Consider the following 16,761-nt stretch of genomic DNA (forward strand, 5'->3'; position numbering starts at 1 on the left):
AATTATTCTTATTTCGAAAGTTATCGTGCGCCAGTAGTTTCTGATAATAAATTTTTGTTGTCTCTTGTCCAGATTTCTCACTTTTAATTAATTAAATAAAAAATTTACCATATAGTTCAATCTCTTCAGCCATTGAAATTTTTCAGCGTTACAATTAATTCCATTTTGCAATTACAATACTAATCTATTTTTTATTTTATATTAAATGATTCGTAATGTACACACCATGAAAGTGTATTAAAGATATCGAGAGGCAAAGCTTTTCTTCATAGGCATATTTTGGGGATCAAGTGTGTGAAATTTTGGGTGTGAATGTGAATTTTCGAAAGAGTGTTATTTGTTGCCTGTTGTGTGGACCTATTTATTATAGAATCAAGACTGTAGGAAATAAAGTGTACTCTACAGATGGTATTACTGAGGACACTCCTTAAGTAGTATAATAGTGTTAAAGACCAATAAAATTAAATATGGGTCGTTTATAAAAATTGACAGTGATCTTTTAAAAAAACTAGTTAAGAATAAATGAAACCCAAAGTGTATAGAAAACCATTACTCAAAAAAGAATTGATTGAAAATGAAATCAAACCGCACTGGAGGCGTTAAATTGTAAAACGACAATTGTTTAAGTACATTTAAATCTCAATTTAACAGAAGGGGATTTTTCAGTATGCCAACTACATAATACGCATCACTTACTGCGCACCACTTTCTGGGCATCCCTAATTTTATAAAACAGAAATATACCAATAAAAAGAAGCATTTTTCTCTCTTCTCTGTACATTCTAGGTAGTACAGTACGAATCGTTAAATTCAGAACAATGAACTGAAAAGTATTGTGTCTGGCTAACACAAATGTGTTGTTAATCTGAGCAAACCAGTTCCATGTTTAATAAAACGGGTCTGATCGGTTTCAGTAGCGCACTTGTGGTAAGAAGGATCGATGTTTTGAAACTGAATACACGTTAAGACTCGCGAGAACTTTGTTTATGGAAGGTGACTTTGTTCCGAGAACTGAGTCTGGGGAAAGTACTCGATTTGCAGCGATAAGTGTTACCGCACGCGAGAACCTAACCTTACCATTCATATATCATTTATTCATTTTCAGAATTAAATGTTCTCTTCGATACTCGTCGATTATCTGTCCCTTGTCAGTCCTTTTTTACGGTTCAGAAATATATTTATAAAGATTATTTTTATGGCAGTATTTACGTAGATGCATTGCCTCAAATATGGAAATCCGAGTTGTCATTGTGACAAACTTATTTTAACTATTCACTTAATTTAGTTTCTTCTTAGATCGTTTCCATCAATAATCCTTAATTAGTTTTTATCGACTCGGCAACTGAAGGGGAACTTGTGTCGTTTTATTACATTTATTATCTATTGAGAAATGTTTTTCTACTTATATAAAATGATTCAAATCTCCTGCTATAAATTCGGTCTGATATAAAAAGAATGAAGTCTTTATGATATTATTCTATTACATAACGTCACGTATAGGTAATTAGATTTTAATCTTTTGCAAACTTCTTTCGTGCACCTGAGAATGGATCACTTGTTGTTGGTACTGATATTTTTACTTGATTTGAAATTATTTAATCACCCAATTAGCTTACTATTGTGATACAATAATTAACTGATAAAGAATGTCCGTCGCCGTTAGCCAAAAGAATTGGCTAAAAACTATTCCTACAATCAGTTTTCATTTATTTTAAATTAAAATTTGAGAACTGCATAGCGGATAAAATGTGAACCCTCTAAATTACTCTTTGTCCACACGTGGAAATGCTGCACAATTTGAGGGAATAGAACAAATCATTTTTGGGTACATTGTTTCCAGGAAATGAAAAGTTTCTCGAAAATTTTGTTCCTGATCAGGTTTTTCATAATATCATATTTTGTGATTATTGGTTAATAAGTGTTCCATTACTTGTCGCTCATAAAATGTGTAACTACTCTCGGCGTTATGTATCAAAATAATATCAAAACAAGGATTTCCCTTACCCTTCCTTAAAACTTCAGAAAATTAATAAATTTTGTTACATATATACACATTCAGTAAACTCTGAGTCACCCTTCACAACAATATACGAATAAAAATTCGACAAATAGTTTGAAATTGACGAACCGATATTCTAATTGTAAGAATAATAACGTAGGTACGTATAAAGTATGAATGTTGCGTATAAAATACGTCTTCTCAAATCGGTTAACACGAATGGTGAACACCCTGTTTTCCCCTAGTCTAATTTCTACAAAGTGAAACAAAACTTTCAACCGAGAAGTCATTTTAGTCATTCAAATCGCATTGTGCGTTTCAGTTTGTATGAAAATTGTATCAACCTCCCTGTATTTAGTCTTGTCAAGAATCCATTTGCCTCGAGAAGAATATATTTCCTATGGGTCCACAACTCGAAGGTAACGAAGTAACTAAAATATACAATTCTCGCGTTTGAGACACTCTCGTGATGAGACTCTGCAAAGGAAAAGAATATTCCATTAATGCAAGTTCCTCGACTGAGGAAAAAAGAAAGGTGCTGTACTCTCAGCGAATTCCTACGTTTACTTTCCGTGGTAGAGCAAAAGCGATCAGAAAGACCAGTGATCAGGGCAGTAACGTGGAGTTCTGTCAGAAATCGAAGCAACCCAGTTTCCTTATTGTTGGCAAGCACGTTTGGAAAAATGCTTAAAAAGGAGCAAAAGAAAAGGACCGAGAAGACAAGATGGTTCGTTTTCAGTGCATAGATATTGTACGCGAGGCGTTTACGGATACCGTCGCCTGTCGACCACTACGGTTCTATTTCTAGTATGCCACTTGCACTTGAGAATCCGTACGTAGGTTCGTCGGAACTGCGCGTTGCATAGAGCGTAACACATTGGATTCACAGTACTGTTGATGTAACAAAGGTAATAGAAAAAGTCCCAGAGTTCCTGCGGGATGTACCATGAACAAGCTGTGATCGACTTGATCAGAACGAGAATATTATAGGGCGTCCAGGTGATGATGAACGCTAGCAAAATGGCGGACAGAGTCTTCGCGGCCTTCCCGTCCGATTTCTTCTCCTGAATTTTCTTCTTCTTTTTGTTCACGACTTTGGTAGCCGCGACTGCCTTGCTCGCCAACCCCTTCGGGATGTTCTTCGTGCTCAGGGGTATTCTGACGTCTGGGACCTGCGATGGCCTTCGTATGATCGAGGAGGGGCTCGATATTGTTTCGTCCAGACGATATATCTTCCCGTTCTCCTCTTCCACGTCCTTGATTATGCTGTGAAGTTGGAAGGTAACTGTGTCGTCGTGATACATTTTTATGCTTGGCCCCTCTGGGTACTTCCCCATGCCGCTGCTGTCTCTCGTTGGAAGCCGGATTAGAATTGTGTAGACCTAGGTAAACAGTTCGTTGTATTAGGAAACGTGATACAGTAAGACCTCGTTATATGTTCGATAGATTTTATTCTTTACACGTCCATCCTCGTCACTTGGGGGAAGTGGATGGTATGCTTTGGAACGTGACGCTACCAAAGGAGATATGAAAGAGGCGATGGGTGCGTTTGCCTTTACCCCTCCTAAGAATAATGAAATGTAAAAATATTGTGTAAGGTGTTTAAGTTGAAGTAAGCCACTTAAATATCTTCTCTGTTTTTAATAACACGAAATTTAAAAAAAACGATCCTACACAGAAGATCCTACACGAAAATGTAGGTCATTAAAAACAGAAGAGATACTTAGGTGACCTGTTTCAGCGAGAAGACCCTGTACAACACTTTAAAAAACTTGTTCAGTATACACTTTATACTCCATTACAAAAAGACTTCTGGATTCACCCCTGGTGTAAGTTGTCTACCCTGTACACGATACATGTTCCTGATCGGTCCCAAACGATGAACACATAACGAGGTTTAACTGTATATCCAGTGTATGTAACTTTAATTGTTCATATCGAATACTATTCTACACTAATGTTCAACACATGTCATTAGGTACTTATATCGTATCATACTGCATCTATTATAACCAAATTCGACCAGCCAAGGTCTTGCTGCGTACATGTCCTTTCATTTCTAATATAAATTCACATTATAATAACCTGTTGATATTAGTGACTTATATTTTAGTATAATACGTTTTTAATAGTAGTGATTTTCATGTAAAGACTATTGACGTCTTATAACTTCTGGATTCAAAGATACGTACGGAATCACTGGAGATGCTTTTTGTTGACAATTCGTTGACTTTCCCAGGCTTTATGTATTCGTGGTTGTCGGCAATACTGATATTCTTCTCCCCAGTTAGTGTGGCAGAAGGGTTTCCACTCAGGGAAGCAGACCGAGACACTGTGCCAGTAAGAGGGGTTTCCGCTGATACTGGTGTCATCGCCTTATCACAACCGTGATCGTCCTCGTCATCGTCCTCGCGGCCACTGTGCCACCATGCAATGCACCACATTTTGAGCCACATCCATGAAAGAGGTCTGTATTTCTACAACAGACAATAAAAGAACATTTCGTTTACTTCTTCAGAATTCCAAAATAGGTGGAATTGAACAATCGAAGGAAAAAGTAGGATCTCTAAATCAGCCAAGTCGATGGTCAAAGTTACTTTCTGAGGATCTAATCCATCAGGTCCTCTGGTACCCTGCTTCAATTTATGAAGCATTTATTCCTCTCATTTTTGCAATTTCGAATTTTCTCTGCAACTAACTATACATAATCCTTGTTGTCTTTGACTAGGATATAAATTCGTTTTGATTTTAGAGACTCTTGACACAGTTAGCCTGAAATGCTTGATGTTATGAATACATATATAGCAGGGACCAGCCATGCATGCTCGTAGCTTAGGTAGTTCATGCGGATTGGTAGATGACACTGGTCATCTCCTCCCCCTTCATTTGAATGCTGACTAACTAATTAATTAGGTCTGGCATAGGCAATCAATGTTCGATGATATAAACACGATCAGATTATTATGTATACGTAGATGTGAGCCATCAGACACACGCTAGTATCAATGTGTCATTTAACCCCTGATGAAGCTAACTGCAATGTCGGTGAAACGTTGGAAGATAATTCCTATTGGAGACAGCTTACACCAGGAAATCTCAAACAGTAATGACTGTGGAAGTCCAGGTCGTGGAAGTCTAAAATTTATGACTATTTGCTTCTTTGTCTAATCCTCAACTCTTGGACACGTTGGAAACTAGGGTACAACAAGCCGATGTATTTAAGTTACCATTTTATTATTCATTCGTATATAGCAGGGCCTGTTGAGACCCATCTGAGGGACCCAATCGTCCCAAGGGTTGGTGTTGATGTCTCAATTGCACAACAGCGTGTGGGTTTTCATCAGCCCAACGATGCATATTGTAAAAATCGAATGTCCCATCTCTAGTGGATCCAGCTTCATCAGTAAATGATATGAGATAAAAATCTCTGATTTTGTTTTCACATGTTTTTGGGAACTAAATACAAAAAGCTACTTTGGAATGAGTTAGTTTCAGTAATTTTCTAATTTAATTGAGCGTTTTTCATTGGTTTTATTAGTACAAAAACTGTAGCTCTCTGATGTTATATGTATGAACTATATAAAAATCGAAAAATGGTCTTTTGATACAGTTAATAATTAATAAATTTTATTATGGTTACCAACTTATCTATTGCAATAGGGAAATAAATCTCTAGCAGTTTTCAAAGGCTGTATCAATCCATGAAATGGGTCCCATATGTTGTAGGACATCCTGTATATACTAATAAATAAACAAAACCTTCAGTTTTGTGATAAATTCTTATTATTATACTGATATCCTAACAAAGAACAAATATTTTACATGAAATTTATATTCACACACATGCAAAAGTAATTTAATATTTGAATACCTTCAAAAGCAAATTAAGAACAATGTACATTAAATTCTCGTTATGTGTTCATCATTCAGGACCGATCAGAAACATATATGTATATGAAACAATATACTTATATTGAGCTAATCATTCCATAAGTGGTGACAGTGATGAACATATAACGAATAAAATCTGGCGGACATGTAACAAGACTTTACTGTATCACAAAGTGTACAAAAATAAGTGAAATTCGTAAGTAACATTATAATTTCAGCTCAACTTGGTAAAGTTGTTAACAACGATAATGGATTATAATTTCTGTTTTAATAGAATATTTAATAATGATAATGAAGTTTACTGTTAACATTAACACAAGGTACGAAAAGTTCGTTTTTTACAAACTTTGAATGCTTGTCAATTTTTTGAGTACTTACAGTTTTATACTGCGGATAATGATCTTCGAGATACGAAACTGCGACATGTGTGACACTTATGTCTTCTATTCCTGTGCTGGACTCACTTCTAGACCTTCGACTGTCCTTCATATCTAACCCTTCGTCGCTATTTGCAGACAAAGAAAAGCTCATATACAGCAATTGATAACAGTAGTCATGAAACAAGGAATCTTTAATGTTGTTCAATATTATACTTATTGCGAAAAATTGCATAATGTATGAATGATAGAAATGAAAAAATACAGGAAAAAGAGTATTCAAAATATCTCTAAGCTTATGAGGTCTAGGCCTAGTGACCTTTAGAGTCCTTTGATATATGCTGCACCTACCAATAGGTTCCTTTGACCTTGAATTTTTTAAATCAATTTCATGTTACTTTTAGTTAGACTAACTTTCACTAAACAAAAATGCAAATTAACTGTGAGCTGTGATACCTAACATTTCTCTCTCACTCTCTCTCTCTCTCTCACACACACCTCCCCTTCAAAATCACCCCTTCACTTGTTTTTTTTTCATCATACCATTTTTGTTCCACCAAGTTCCTTCACAAAATTCATGGTTTTTACAAGCAATCACGTTATTTCTATTTTTGCCGGGAAACAAAAGGTAATTACCTAGAGTTACTCCGCTTGCTGGCATCTTGCTTCCCAGCCTGTAAATATGGCAAATCCTTTTCTCGCTTCTTAGTCTCTTTCCATACACGCCAGTAAAGAATTATCATCACAGTGACAGGCACGTAAAATGCAGCAATAGCAGTTCCAAATGTAATATAATGATTTGTCTCGATAAACTGAATGTAGCAGGCGTTGATGGGTACGGTTCTTTGTCCCTCGATATATGGCCAAGCGTAGATCCATGGCGGCCACAGCAGTAATGAAATTCCCCACGCACACCCTGGAAAAGACATTACTTACTTCTTAGTCTTAAATCTTAGCTTTCGCAGAAAGTTCTCACAGCCTAAGCAAACAAAAATCGATGGTCTGGATAGACCTGATATCAACTCGATCCGGGGACAGAATGATCACTTAACCGGGGTCCACTGTATCTCGTCTATAGCAAACGTCTTGAACAAGACAGACTTAATTCACTACCTAACTTAAAACCAGGGATCGAAATAAATAGTTACTCTTCATTTTCAAAAGAATTCTGCTCGAATTCATATCTTTTAAGTCAAAGAATATCTGTTTCTATGGAGTCTTTATGGCAGGAACTGTTATCAGTAGGAACTCTTTTAAAAAAGTTCTTATGGAACAGATATATCAAAATCTATTCGAAAGCTCCATAAATGTCTCGGTCCCTGGTAAAAGCACCGACTTACCGATCATAATGGCCGCTTTAGAAGATGTCCTGTTAACGCGATAAGTGAAAGGCTTCGTGACAGACAGGTATCTGTCGAAGCTGATGATGAGGAGGTTCAAGACCGACGCATTACTGACCAGATAATCCAACGCCAGCCACGTGTCGCAGATGTGCGGTCCCAGTGGCCAATATCCGAGCACGGTGTACACCGTGAAAAGGGGCATAGAAATAAGGCCAATCGCGAAGTCAGCAACAGCCAGGCTGAATAAGAAAAAGTTGGAGATCGTTTGGAGCTGTTTGTCGATTTTGAATGATATCATCACCATGATGTTGCCAACTACGGTTATCAGGCTAAGGAAAACGGCGATGATCACTATCATTACACGCTCCCATACTGCGTAGGAGTGTAGTTCACCGCCACAATCGAGACCGTTGCTTACGTTGTGACTTTCATTTTCGGAAATATTCACGACTGACGTCACATTCATGTCTGAAAAATACACGATTGCGAAAAGTGTCTTGTGCGTTTTTACGAGAAATCTCTTTCCGTCTCTTATCTTTTGAAATCTTTTTTTTTTCCTTTGTTTTTTTTATTTATTTCATCTAAATAAGTAAAAACTGTTCGCCCCTCTCTTTCGTTTATTTAAATGTATTTGCAAGTTCCTTGGTTTCGATCTCTTTCTTCTTCGTCTGCAAACTGCTTTATCAATTTCTTCCCCCCTCCCCCCCCTCCCCCCTCTTTCTCAAACCTTTCGTTCTAATTAGAACTAACGTTAGATACAAAAAATTTTCCTTATCTATATTTCTTTTTGTCCTTCGAAAAGTCCATTTGATGTTCTCCTTCGAAATCTTCGGATTGGTTGTCCTCGATTCGTCTACATTTTTTCAGGCGAAGTATTTTTTACTTGTGCATTCCATTTTTTTTTTTTTTTTACTTCCGTCTCGTTTCACAAACTTCTCCCCTTTTTTCAAAAGTATTTTCTATATTGGAGAAAACACTTGTTCTCCTTCACTCGTATCTCTCCTTCTCTATCCTTCTCTCGTTAGTCTCTCTCCTTTCTCCCCGCCTTCAACCCTTCCTCTCTGCACTCGCCCACTCACACAGTTTTTCTCTTCTTTCGTCGGTTTCTTCTGCTTCCGCTCAGAACCACTCGTTCCTTGCGTACAGTTTGATGCTTTCTCGCTCTTTCGCGTTTCTTGTGTATTATGCATCGGGCCAAGCCATTCTTCTTCGGATGCTGTCCCGCCTGAAGACTCTTGCCCCTGCTGCGTGCATACAAGCAAAAAGGACACTATGTGCGCACGTGTACACGTGCACACGGCTACGAACACCTTCCTTCGATCATACGTTCACCAGGGCTCGCTAGACATTTGATTCCATTCGCGTGGATGAACAGTGCGTCAACTGCGTATCCTCCTTTGCCTCTGGGTCGATGATGCACAATCTGCGAACAAGTAGTGGGCTTTTCAGTTTATGCAGGGACTCCGACAAGGTTTCAGACACCATGTACATGTTGTTAGGTGGTTGCCGCTAAAAGGGTTACTGACGCTAAATTTTCGTTTTGTGTTCATCAGATTCTATTCGTTACACGTTCATTGCTATCGCATTTGGGCAATTGGACCAAAAGGGATGCGAATTATCGACCCTCTACGCGATACATCCTGATTACCTCTGAACGATGAACATATAACGAAACGTTAATTGTTCCCATTTCTGATTTTGAATTCCTGAAACTCTGTATTTGAGCTTTGAGTGGACATACCAGTATTCAGGCTACCGTTGTCACCATCGATATAAGCATGCCTTAGACTGAGTGAATTAGCATATCTAAGCACGCTGTAGTGTACAGCTGACTTAAGGAGAATCATTTTGAACATTTAAATTGAATCTGTAAAAAAACATAAACGCGACAACTCAGAATATTATTAGAATTCCTAAATATTCCAAGGTTCCATATTTCCAAATGTTCAATTATTTAAAATACAAATCTTTAATTTCTTGAACTTTTCAGTTTTTCGAAATTTTCAAATTTCCAAATATTCAGACTTGTCATTTTCAAACCTTCCAAATCTTTTTAGGTTCTTGTTTCTATTTCTGGTTTCCAATTTTTGAAACTCTGTATTTGACCATTGAATGATGATACCAGGTCATTTCATCCTGGTGTACGAGTTTTAATTTTGTTTTCTATTCGATATGTTACTGCAATAAACAACAGTATAGAAAAACATGAATAAGAGAAACAAAAATTGAATAGGAGCTACATATAACTCTGTACAATTTCAATTGTTAGCGAAAAGTGAAGTGTTCAAGTCAGTTTGCGCAAATTATAGAAATTCATCATATTGGAGGTAATGAAATGATGAATCCTATTATTATATCATAGATTTTCATTGACCATGACTAACACTTTCTCGATATGATACTTTTAATATACGCGAAGAAAACGCGCTCGCCGAGGTTTATGGATACTCACGCACGCGATGATGGAACAATATCGGCTCATTATTTATAGCCTGAATAAGGAGAATTAATGTAAAGCTATTGACGTGTAACCATGCCACTTAATAATAAACCACGTTGTATAAGTAGGAGTATAAATCTGCGGTACACAGAAACCGACGATTTACTTATTGTCGGTACAGTTTAAATCGATATCTAACATGTATATACAGCGTCTTACAAATTTCTTCAAGAGTGGCTATTTAATTTTAATATTCTTCAGTTCTTTAACGAACTGAAACAAAAATCCAGAATGGTTTCGTTGCCGATTAATTAATTGTTAGTTCAAAATATACCTATGACTTACTCTACTAACCTCGCTACGCTACGTCTGACCTCCATAAATCAGCAGTAGAATAAGCCGCGAATTAGACACATTTCATGCGAATTTCAGTTACTTTTGGAACAGTTAATAACTCTGAAACGAAGCCTCGAACTCAATTTCGTCATTTTTTATTTTCGTTCTATTTTACCGCGTAGAATCACCCTTTACAATTTCTGACACTTGTTGAACTACCTGACTATTGTATGAAACACTGTTTCAATTGGGGCTGCAGCTCTCGAGTACTTTTGATAGGCGAAATACGACTCCTATCATAACAGAATTAGGCCACTAGTGAACTATTACACATACACAAGTATAACTGAATTAATTTCAGTTATATAAAATACTATAAATTGTATTTTCATGTGAAAACGTATACCATAAGTACTATTATTTTAATAATAGTATAACCATATTAGTACACTATAATAGTAAACCATAACTGCTATTAAATTTCAAAGTTTTGAATATTTAAAAGTTCAAAAATGAAACATTTGAGAAACTGAAGATTTGTATTTTAAATATTTTTGAAATTTGAAAATTTATTTTTAATATCTATATACATATTGAAGTTCAATTTATTCTAGTATCCGAATATTAATGAAAGTCACTACAAATTAAATATATACCTACATTAAATTAAAAAGGGATGTTAATATATCAAGATAAATACATATAAAAATGTCAAGTTTACTTACTTTTTGCAAACGGTAGTATTGTCTGCTTTTCATAACCGTTCGTGGGTGACATCACATTTCCTCTTAAATCCATGTATTTAATTTTGGAAACATAGAATATCGAGGGATACTAAAACTACTCTCATCCGTTTCTAAGATGTTAGAATCCATGATCGCGGTAAGAGCTTCCACCTTATCATTCACCGGTACGATTTCACCCAAAATTTTACTTGTACTGTTAACAATAATTGTTCCATCAAGTTTCACGAAATCCAAAATTATTGTACCTACATAAAACCATTGGGTAGATTTCATTAACTTATTCTAGAGGTCAAAAGTTTGGACTCACTTGTCAAGACTCATTAAACTTATCTGGTAAAATACATTAATTATTACATGATGTAATGAATTAATACAATTGTTTATTGTTATTCGAGTTCTGTGTTTAATAAAATCACAATTATTTTCCTTGACATAGTAAATGGTTTCAAACTATTGACCATTATTATTATACTTATTCATACAGTGTTAGTTAAACATACGTGTGATGAATTACAGTAAAATGCATACATTCAATAAGACTGATGGAAGGATGGTACATCTTTGGAGGGAAAAAATATTGTTTAATAACTTTCATTTGAATTTAATCACACAGGATTTCTACACAGGCGAAATTCCCGCCTTTTTGTGGTCCGAATTTCTGTTGCGCATGCGTTTCGTGAATATAGCGGTACTTAATTTAGGAACGAAATTCGAATACCAACTGGTTTATTTAATATTAATATTCCACTATTTGTATTCTATCTCGTTTGAATAAAATTGTATTCAACACGAAATTAGAGAAGAATTTAGGTTATCATTTTTCCTATTTTAAATATAACAAACAAAAAAATTACTTTCGTGTTATAAAAATTATATAACAAAAGTGGAAATTGAAACTAATACTAATTACAATATGTGTAATATTACACTTTAAACATTTTTGCGTTTTTCGTTGTTTCTCCAATATTTAGTTTTTCTCTTTCATCTACTATCCGAGAAAAAGTAATGGATATAAATATATTTGTTTAAAAAAGTGGCATTTCTGTTCTCTAGGAGTGCCTTGATTTCAGAGACACGAAGGTCTCTAAAGGTTTCAGAGATCAAAGGTTTTAACCCAAGTTTTGCTGTTGTAGTAATCCTCTGTGGTTTAACGTTTGCCGATTACAGGTTATGTTTAGCCTATAATTAACAGGTTATATCTGGAAGGCTCAATGTTGTGCAATGAAACAGTAATGCAAGGATAATAATGACTTGCGAGTCACAAAAATATTTCTACATGCAGTGTTCGAATAGTACTATGTGTATAGAAAAAAATCATATATTATAAAAGAAGCAAAAGAAATCCTCTTATAAACGACCCAGCTTCATTTACAAATATCGAATCAACTCGGGAAGAACTTTTTGTCGTTTAATCGTAAAGTCCTTTAGAATATGTAACAATGCTGCTAATCTAATACAACGTGATTGTCAGCAGAAGAATATTCGAACGACGAATGAAGGACAAACGTTCTTCCTCAATATTAAAGCGATATTGGCGGGAAAAATTGGAACATTTATAAAAGGATTTCCTCAGCTTCTTTTATAACTCATTTTTTTTATTCATAGTTACTGGATGAAAGCTGAGTGCACAAATTCTTTTCTGACTCACAAATTAACATCTTTTTCTTATTATCGTATTGTCCTCGTTCCATTTTCCAATAAAGAATCATTAGAATCATTAGTCTTGAATTTTGGAAAGAAACAATGGACTGTGATAATATTTTATGTACTTCTTTAAATACCGAATATATGTATTGTTAGGGTAAATTTATGTACGTTAGGGCATTGTCTGCTAGAAATCAGCAGATCTACAGAACTTAAAACTTGGAAACATTTTTTTATAAATGTCTTTAAGATGTTGCATCCAATTTTTGAATAATTTTGAAAGATAAGTAATGATGCTTCTAGAGAAAAAATGTGTTTGCATTAATAAATAAATACATTATTTAGTTCAAAGACACTCGAGGTTCAGTGACTATGAAAACCACTGATCCTCGTGGCTCGACTCCTGCCACAAGTTATCCGCTGGCAATGGTGTTTGGCGGTTTGCCGAGTTTCAGGGAATTTTATCAATTTTTCGAGGCTCGTAATTAGCCCCTTCTCTTCTAACAAAGAGTCACATTTGTGATTCGAATTATGTTCCAAATATGGTAGCAGACGTTGCTAGATTTAATTTAACGAAAATGGAAGAATAGAAGCTTCGAGTGGCTAATGATAGCTAATTGAAAGTCAGTCTGACAATGAGTAATTAATTTATGTAGCCTTCTTTTACAGAATGGATCAAATATCACTGTCTGTTTTCTTTCGACTGTAAATTTTATAGAAATAAATCAAAACGCAAACTTAACTAAAAATATGCAACTAAAAGTGTAATTTATTTGACAGAAAAAGCAGCACTTAATTTTTCTTTAACTTAATAATTTTTTTCATCTAGCTGTGTAGTAGAATTTGAAAAGTGGAAACTAGGATTTCGAATAATTGAATTTTTTCGTAATTAATTGTTTTTCCAAAACAGAGTACTTCCATGTAGAGAAACTAGATATTTTTAAGTCACACCCAATTTTAACCCTCTAGCGGGGTGCCTGAGAATTACTCTCGTCGTGAATTTAAAAATCCTGGAATCGATGAAATTTTTAGGCTAAAATAATTCATATTAATGTTAGCTGTTCAAAGTTACACGAACCACACTGTATATTCCTTTAAACTTTTATTTTCTTTTAAGACACAATAGTATGTTAATTATAAACAAATTTTACTTTATTTAACGACATAGAGAATTGGAAATACAATACTTTGTACATTTTTTTTAAATTACTATTAATGGTGAATTCTGTCAAATTAGATTTAAATGTCAGCACTCGGTAAAACGTACGTGTTATAAAAATTTAAAACGAGAAAGTATTCAGTTTTTGTAGCAATATAGAATCAGCTAATGCTAACAAACAGTATGTATTTGTTTATCGAACATAACCTATACTATTTTTCTGTGTTTATTGTACACAACACATTGTAGTATTGACACAGGAAAAGAAACGAAAATTAAAAACAGAGGCCAGCAGAAACTAGTATAAATTTATTAAGGCATTTTGGAAGTTAATGAACGTCAGGAGAGGTCGTTCACAGTTTCCAGTATTAACAGCTGCTGTTAACCCTTAGCATACCAAGGTGGGGTCACACGAAGATCCCAATACTATTTTACCAATACGAACGATTTAAAATATTTAAATCTTCAAATTCCAAAGTCTCTAGACGTTTGAATATTTGAAATTTTTTAATTTTTATATTTTGAACCTTCAGATATTTGAAATTTTGAAATTTTCCAATGCTTAAAATACGCCCAAACTTTCCACTTTTGAACTTTTAAACTTTTAGACATTCAAAATTTAAAAATCTTTAAAGTTACGAATTTTCAAATCCTCAAATTTGTTTTTATGTATCACTTTGATATAATAAGGGTTAACTGTCCAGGTTTCAAACCAGCCAAATACGTTTATATTTAATTTTCCTGAGGTATATATATTTGCATTAAAATAAGTATAAAAATGCACAAAACTAAATTAAGCATTAAGGATCTACTTCAATGAAAGTGCAGGTTTCGTTAGAAAAATTCACAGAAGCACTTGCATATTCCTGTGAATTAACGAAGTACGCGATCCTTTATTTTTCAGTGAATTCTGTAGAGTACATGTCGCACTTAAATAGTGACACTTAAAGAAACACTGGAGAGAGTAACTTTTATGTTTGAGTAGTTAAAGTGACGAGCAAAAGAAAGCTTGAAATTGAACTTTATATAGTATGTATATGTATTGCATATTACGTATTTTATCCGATATTTGTAACACTCAGCTAATCTGGGATACCTCTTCACTCCCATAACATAAATATCCCATAAATTTTCTTTGTAAAATTATTTCATAATTAAGATTTATGAAATATTTTTCAACTAACTGCGAACTCCAATTTTCGATATCTCTTAGACGACGAATTACTAGACGCGAGAAGAAAACAATCGGGCCATAAATATTATCGATTGAATATTTTTTGGTGGACGTTGGGTGGTCCAACGAATTTCAGTTAATAGTCCAATTAGTATACGGTGAATTTTTATGCAAATACGCCTCATAAACAGAGCCCAAAAAGTGGAGCTTAAACACAGTTTGGTTTCATCCTTCAAATACTACTTTTATATTTTTCATTTTTTTGTATATTCCACATTCAAAATTCCCATAAATGCATAAAGATTCACACTGACTAATGCCACACTGATTACACTCTACTGACCAACTAAAAAAACTTAATTTTATAATGAACTTTGAGGTTCCATATTTCCCATGGACACCCAGAGAAAACCCAGAGACCCAGAACTAAAATAAGTCGCTCCTTCAATCGCGTAACACACCTTGCACTCTCCTGGTCACTGCGTTACCTCCCAGACGTTCACAGTTTCTCAAAACCAAAAGAAACCACGATCCAACAAACTTATCCACGCTGAACCATAAAAATGAGCACTCAACCGAACACGGAATCCCAACGAAAAAAGAATCCCCTGAAACAGGACCAACGAAACCTACGAAACAGATTCACCTTCCCAAGGCACTCGAAACCGAAAACAACGAAACCATTCGAAACGAACCTCCAGAGTTAACCCAGACAACAAACCAAGCCCAAAATCACCTGTCTCAAACAAAACCCTCGAAACCCTCTGCAAAAACTCCCGAAAACACAGTCATGCAGTGTCAGACCCACAGAACAAGTAATATTCCCACCTCGAGGAGCAAAGGGAAACCCGAGGGCCTCCTAAAATGTGGACCAAACTCGAAACTCAATATCAAAGATGAATCGTGGTGGCCTGTCACTTGACAGGATCCGTGGAGTCCAAGAGGACCGTACCTGTCCGAGGGTGCACATAGGTACACAATATCCTCCGAAGGCGATTATCGAGCAGCAAGGGACGCGAGTAATCAGGCGGTCAGCCTGTTCCACTGATAACGAGCTACGCGAACCCGTTTATTATCATTCACTGTCGCTGCCCACCGAATTCGAATCTAGACCCGAGGGGGATAGAGAACACAACAAATAGACACGGTGATCAGAGGGAAGATGTCCCGCGTGTATGTTATATAATGTACTCGCGTACGTATGGATACGCGAGAGAAAGAGTAAATGAACGAATATACATAAGTGGGGAGGAGAAAGAGAGAAAGGTGGGCAGAGAGAGAGAGAGAGAGAGAGAAGAGAAGAGAAGAGAAGAAAGAGAGAGAAGAAGAAGAAGAGAGAGTGAGAGAACGGGGTGAGAAATAAAGGGTTGGAGGAGAGAGATAAATAGTGGGGGTGGGTCAGAGAAAGAGAAAGAGAGAAGCAGAATGAAGGAGAGAGGAAGACGTGAAGCAACGATGATTGCACGAAGGATGCGTTCGCGACGGAAGTACGAGATACACTAAGGGCGTGGGCAACCAGAGCAAGGCCGGTGTAGAGTTCTGAGGGGAGGACCACATTGATTTTGATTTTCGAAGCGCGCGCATGAGTCGTCGTGTTCAGCTTTGCCCATTCATACGTGTGGGGACGTTGGTCCTTAAACTCGTAAATACTA

General features: G+C 35.7%; 1 protein-coding gene and 1 long non-coding RNA gene across 6 annotated transcripts; both read right to left on the bottom strand.

Moving 5' to 3' along the window:
- Positions 1-531: 531 nt before the first annotated feature.
- Positions 532-8,295, bottom strand: Machr-a (muscarinic Acetylcholine Receptor, A-type). Of its 2 annotated transcripts, XR_013002836.1 has the most exons (6): positions 7,608-8,295; positions 6,904-7,183; positions 6,269-6,395; positions 4,192-4,476; positions 2,561-3,381; positions 532-2,476 (listed from the first exon to the last, which is right to left on the bottom strand). XR_013002836.1 is itself a non-coding variant. In XM_076387424.1 (5 exons), the coding sequence occupies exons 1-5, from the start codon at positions 8,074-8,076 to the stop codon at positions 2,764-2,766; spliced, it is 1,779 nt and encodes a 592-aa protein (XP_076243539.1). In that variant the 5' UTR covers positions 8,077-8,295; the 3' UTR covers positions 532-2,763. The 2 variants fall into 2 exon arrangements, 1 of the variants encoding a protein (XP_076243539.1); XM_076387424.1 differs by having other exon boundaries at positions 532-3,381.
- A 37-nt stretch (positions 8,296-8,332) lies between these two features.
- LOC143184536 (uncharacterized) lies at positions 8,333-16,602 on the bottom strand. Of its 4 annotated transcripts, none has more exons than XR_013002775.1 (4): positions 16,062-16,602; positions 11,112-11,377; positions 9,352-9,477; positions 8,333-9,033 (listed from the first exon to the last, which is right to left on the bottom strand). It is a non-coding gene; the product is annotated as an uncharacterized LOC143184536 (long non-coding RNA). The 4 variants fall into 4 exon arrangements; XR_013002776.1 differs by having other exon boundaries at positions 11,112-11,325; positions 16,062-16,601; XR_013002773.1 differs by lacking the exon at positions 16,062-16,602 and adding an exon at positions 12,781-12,978.
- Between the last annotated feature and the right edge of the window lie 159 nt (positions 16,603-16,761).

Source organism: Calliopsis andreniformis, chromosome 10 (assembly GCF_051401765.1).
Source record: "Calliopsis andreniformis isolate RMS-2024a chromosome 10, iyCalAndr_principal, whole genome shotgun sequence".
Classification (NCBI taxonomy): domain Eukaryota; kingdom Metazoa; phylum Arthropoda; class Insecta; order Hymenoptera; family Andrenidae; genus Calliopsis; species Calliopsis andreniformis.

Coding starts and splice junctions, on each gene's coding strand:
- Machr-a (XM_076387424.1), bottom strand. CDS start 8,076: ATGAATGTGACGTCAGTCGTGAATATTTCCGAAAATGAAAGTCACAAC. Junction 7,184..7,607: donor TAAAGCGGCCATTATGATCG/GTAAGTCGGTGC, acceptor TGTCTTTTCCAG/GGTGTGCGTGGGGAATTTCA. Junction 6,396..6,903: donor AGCAAGCGGAGTAACTCTAG/GTAATTACCTTT, acceptor GTCTGCAAATAG/CGACGAAGGGTTAGATATGA.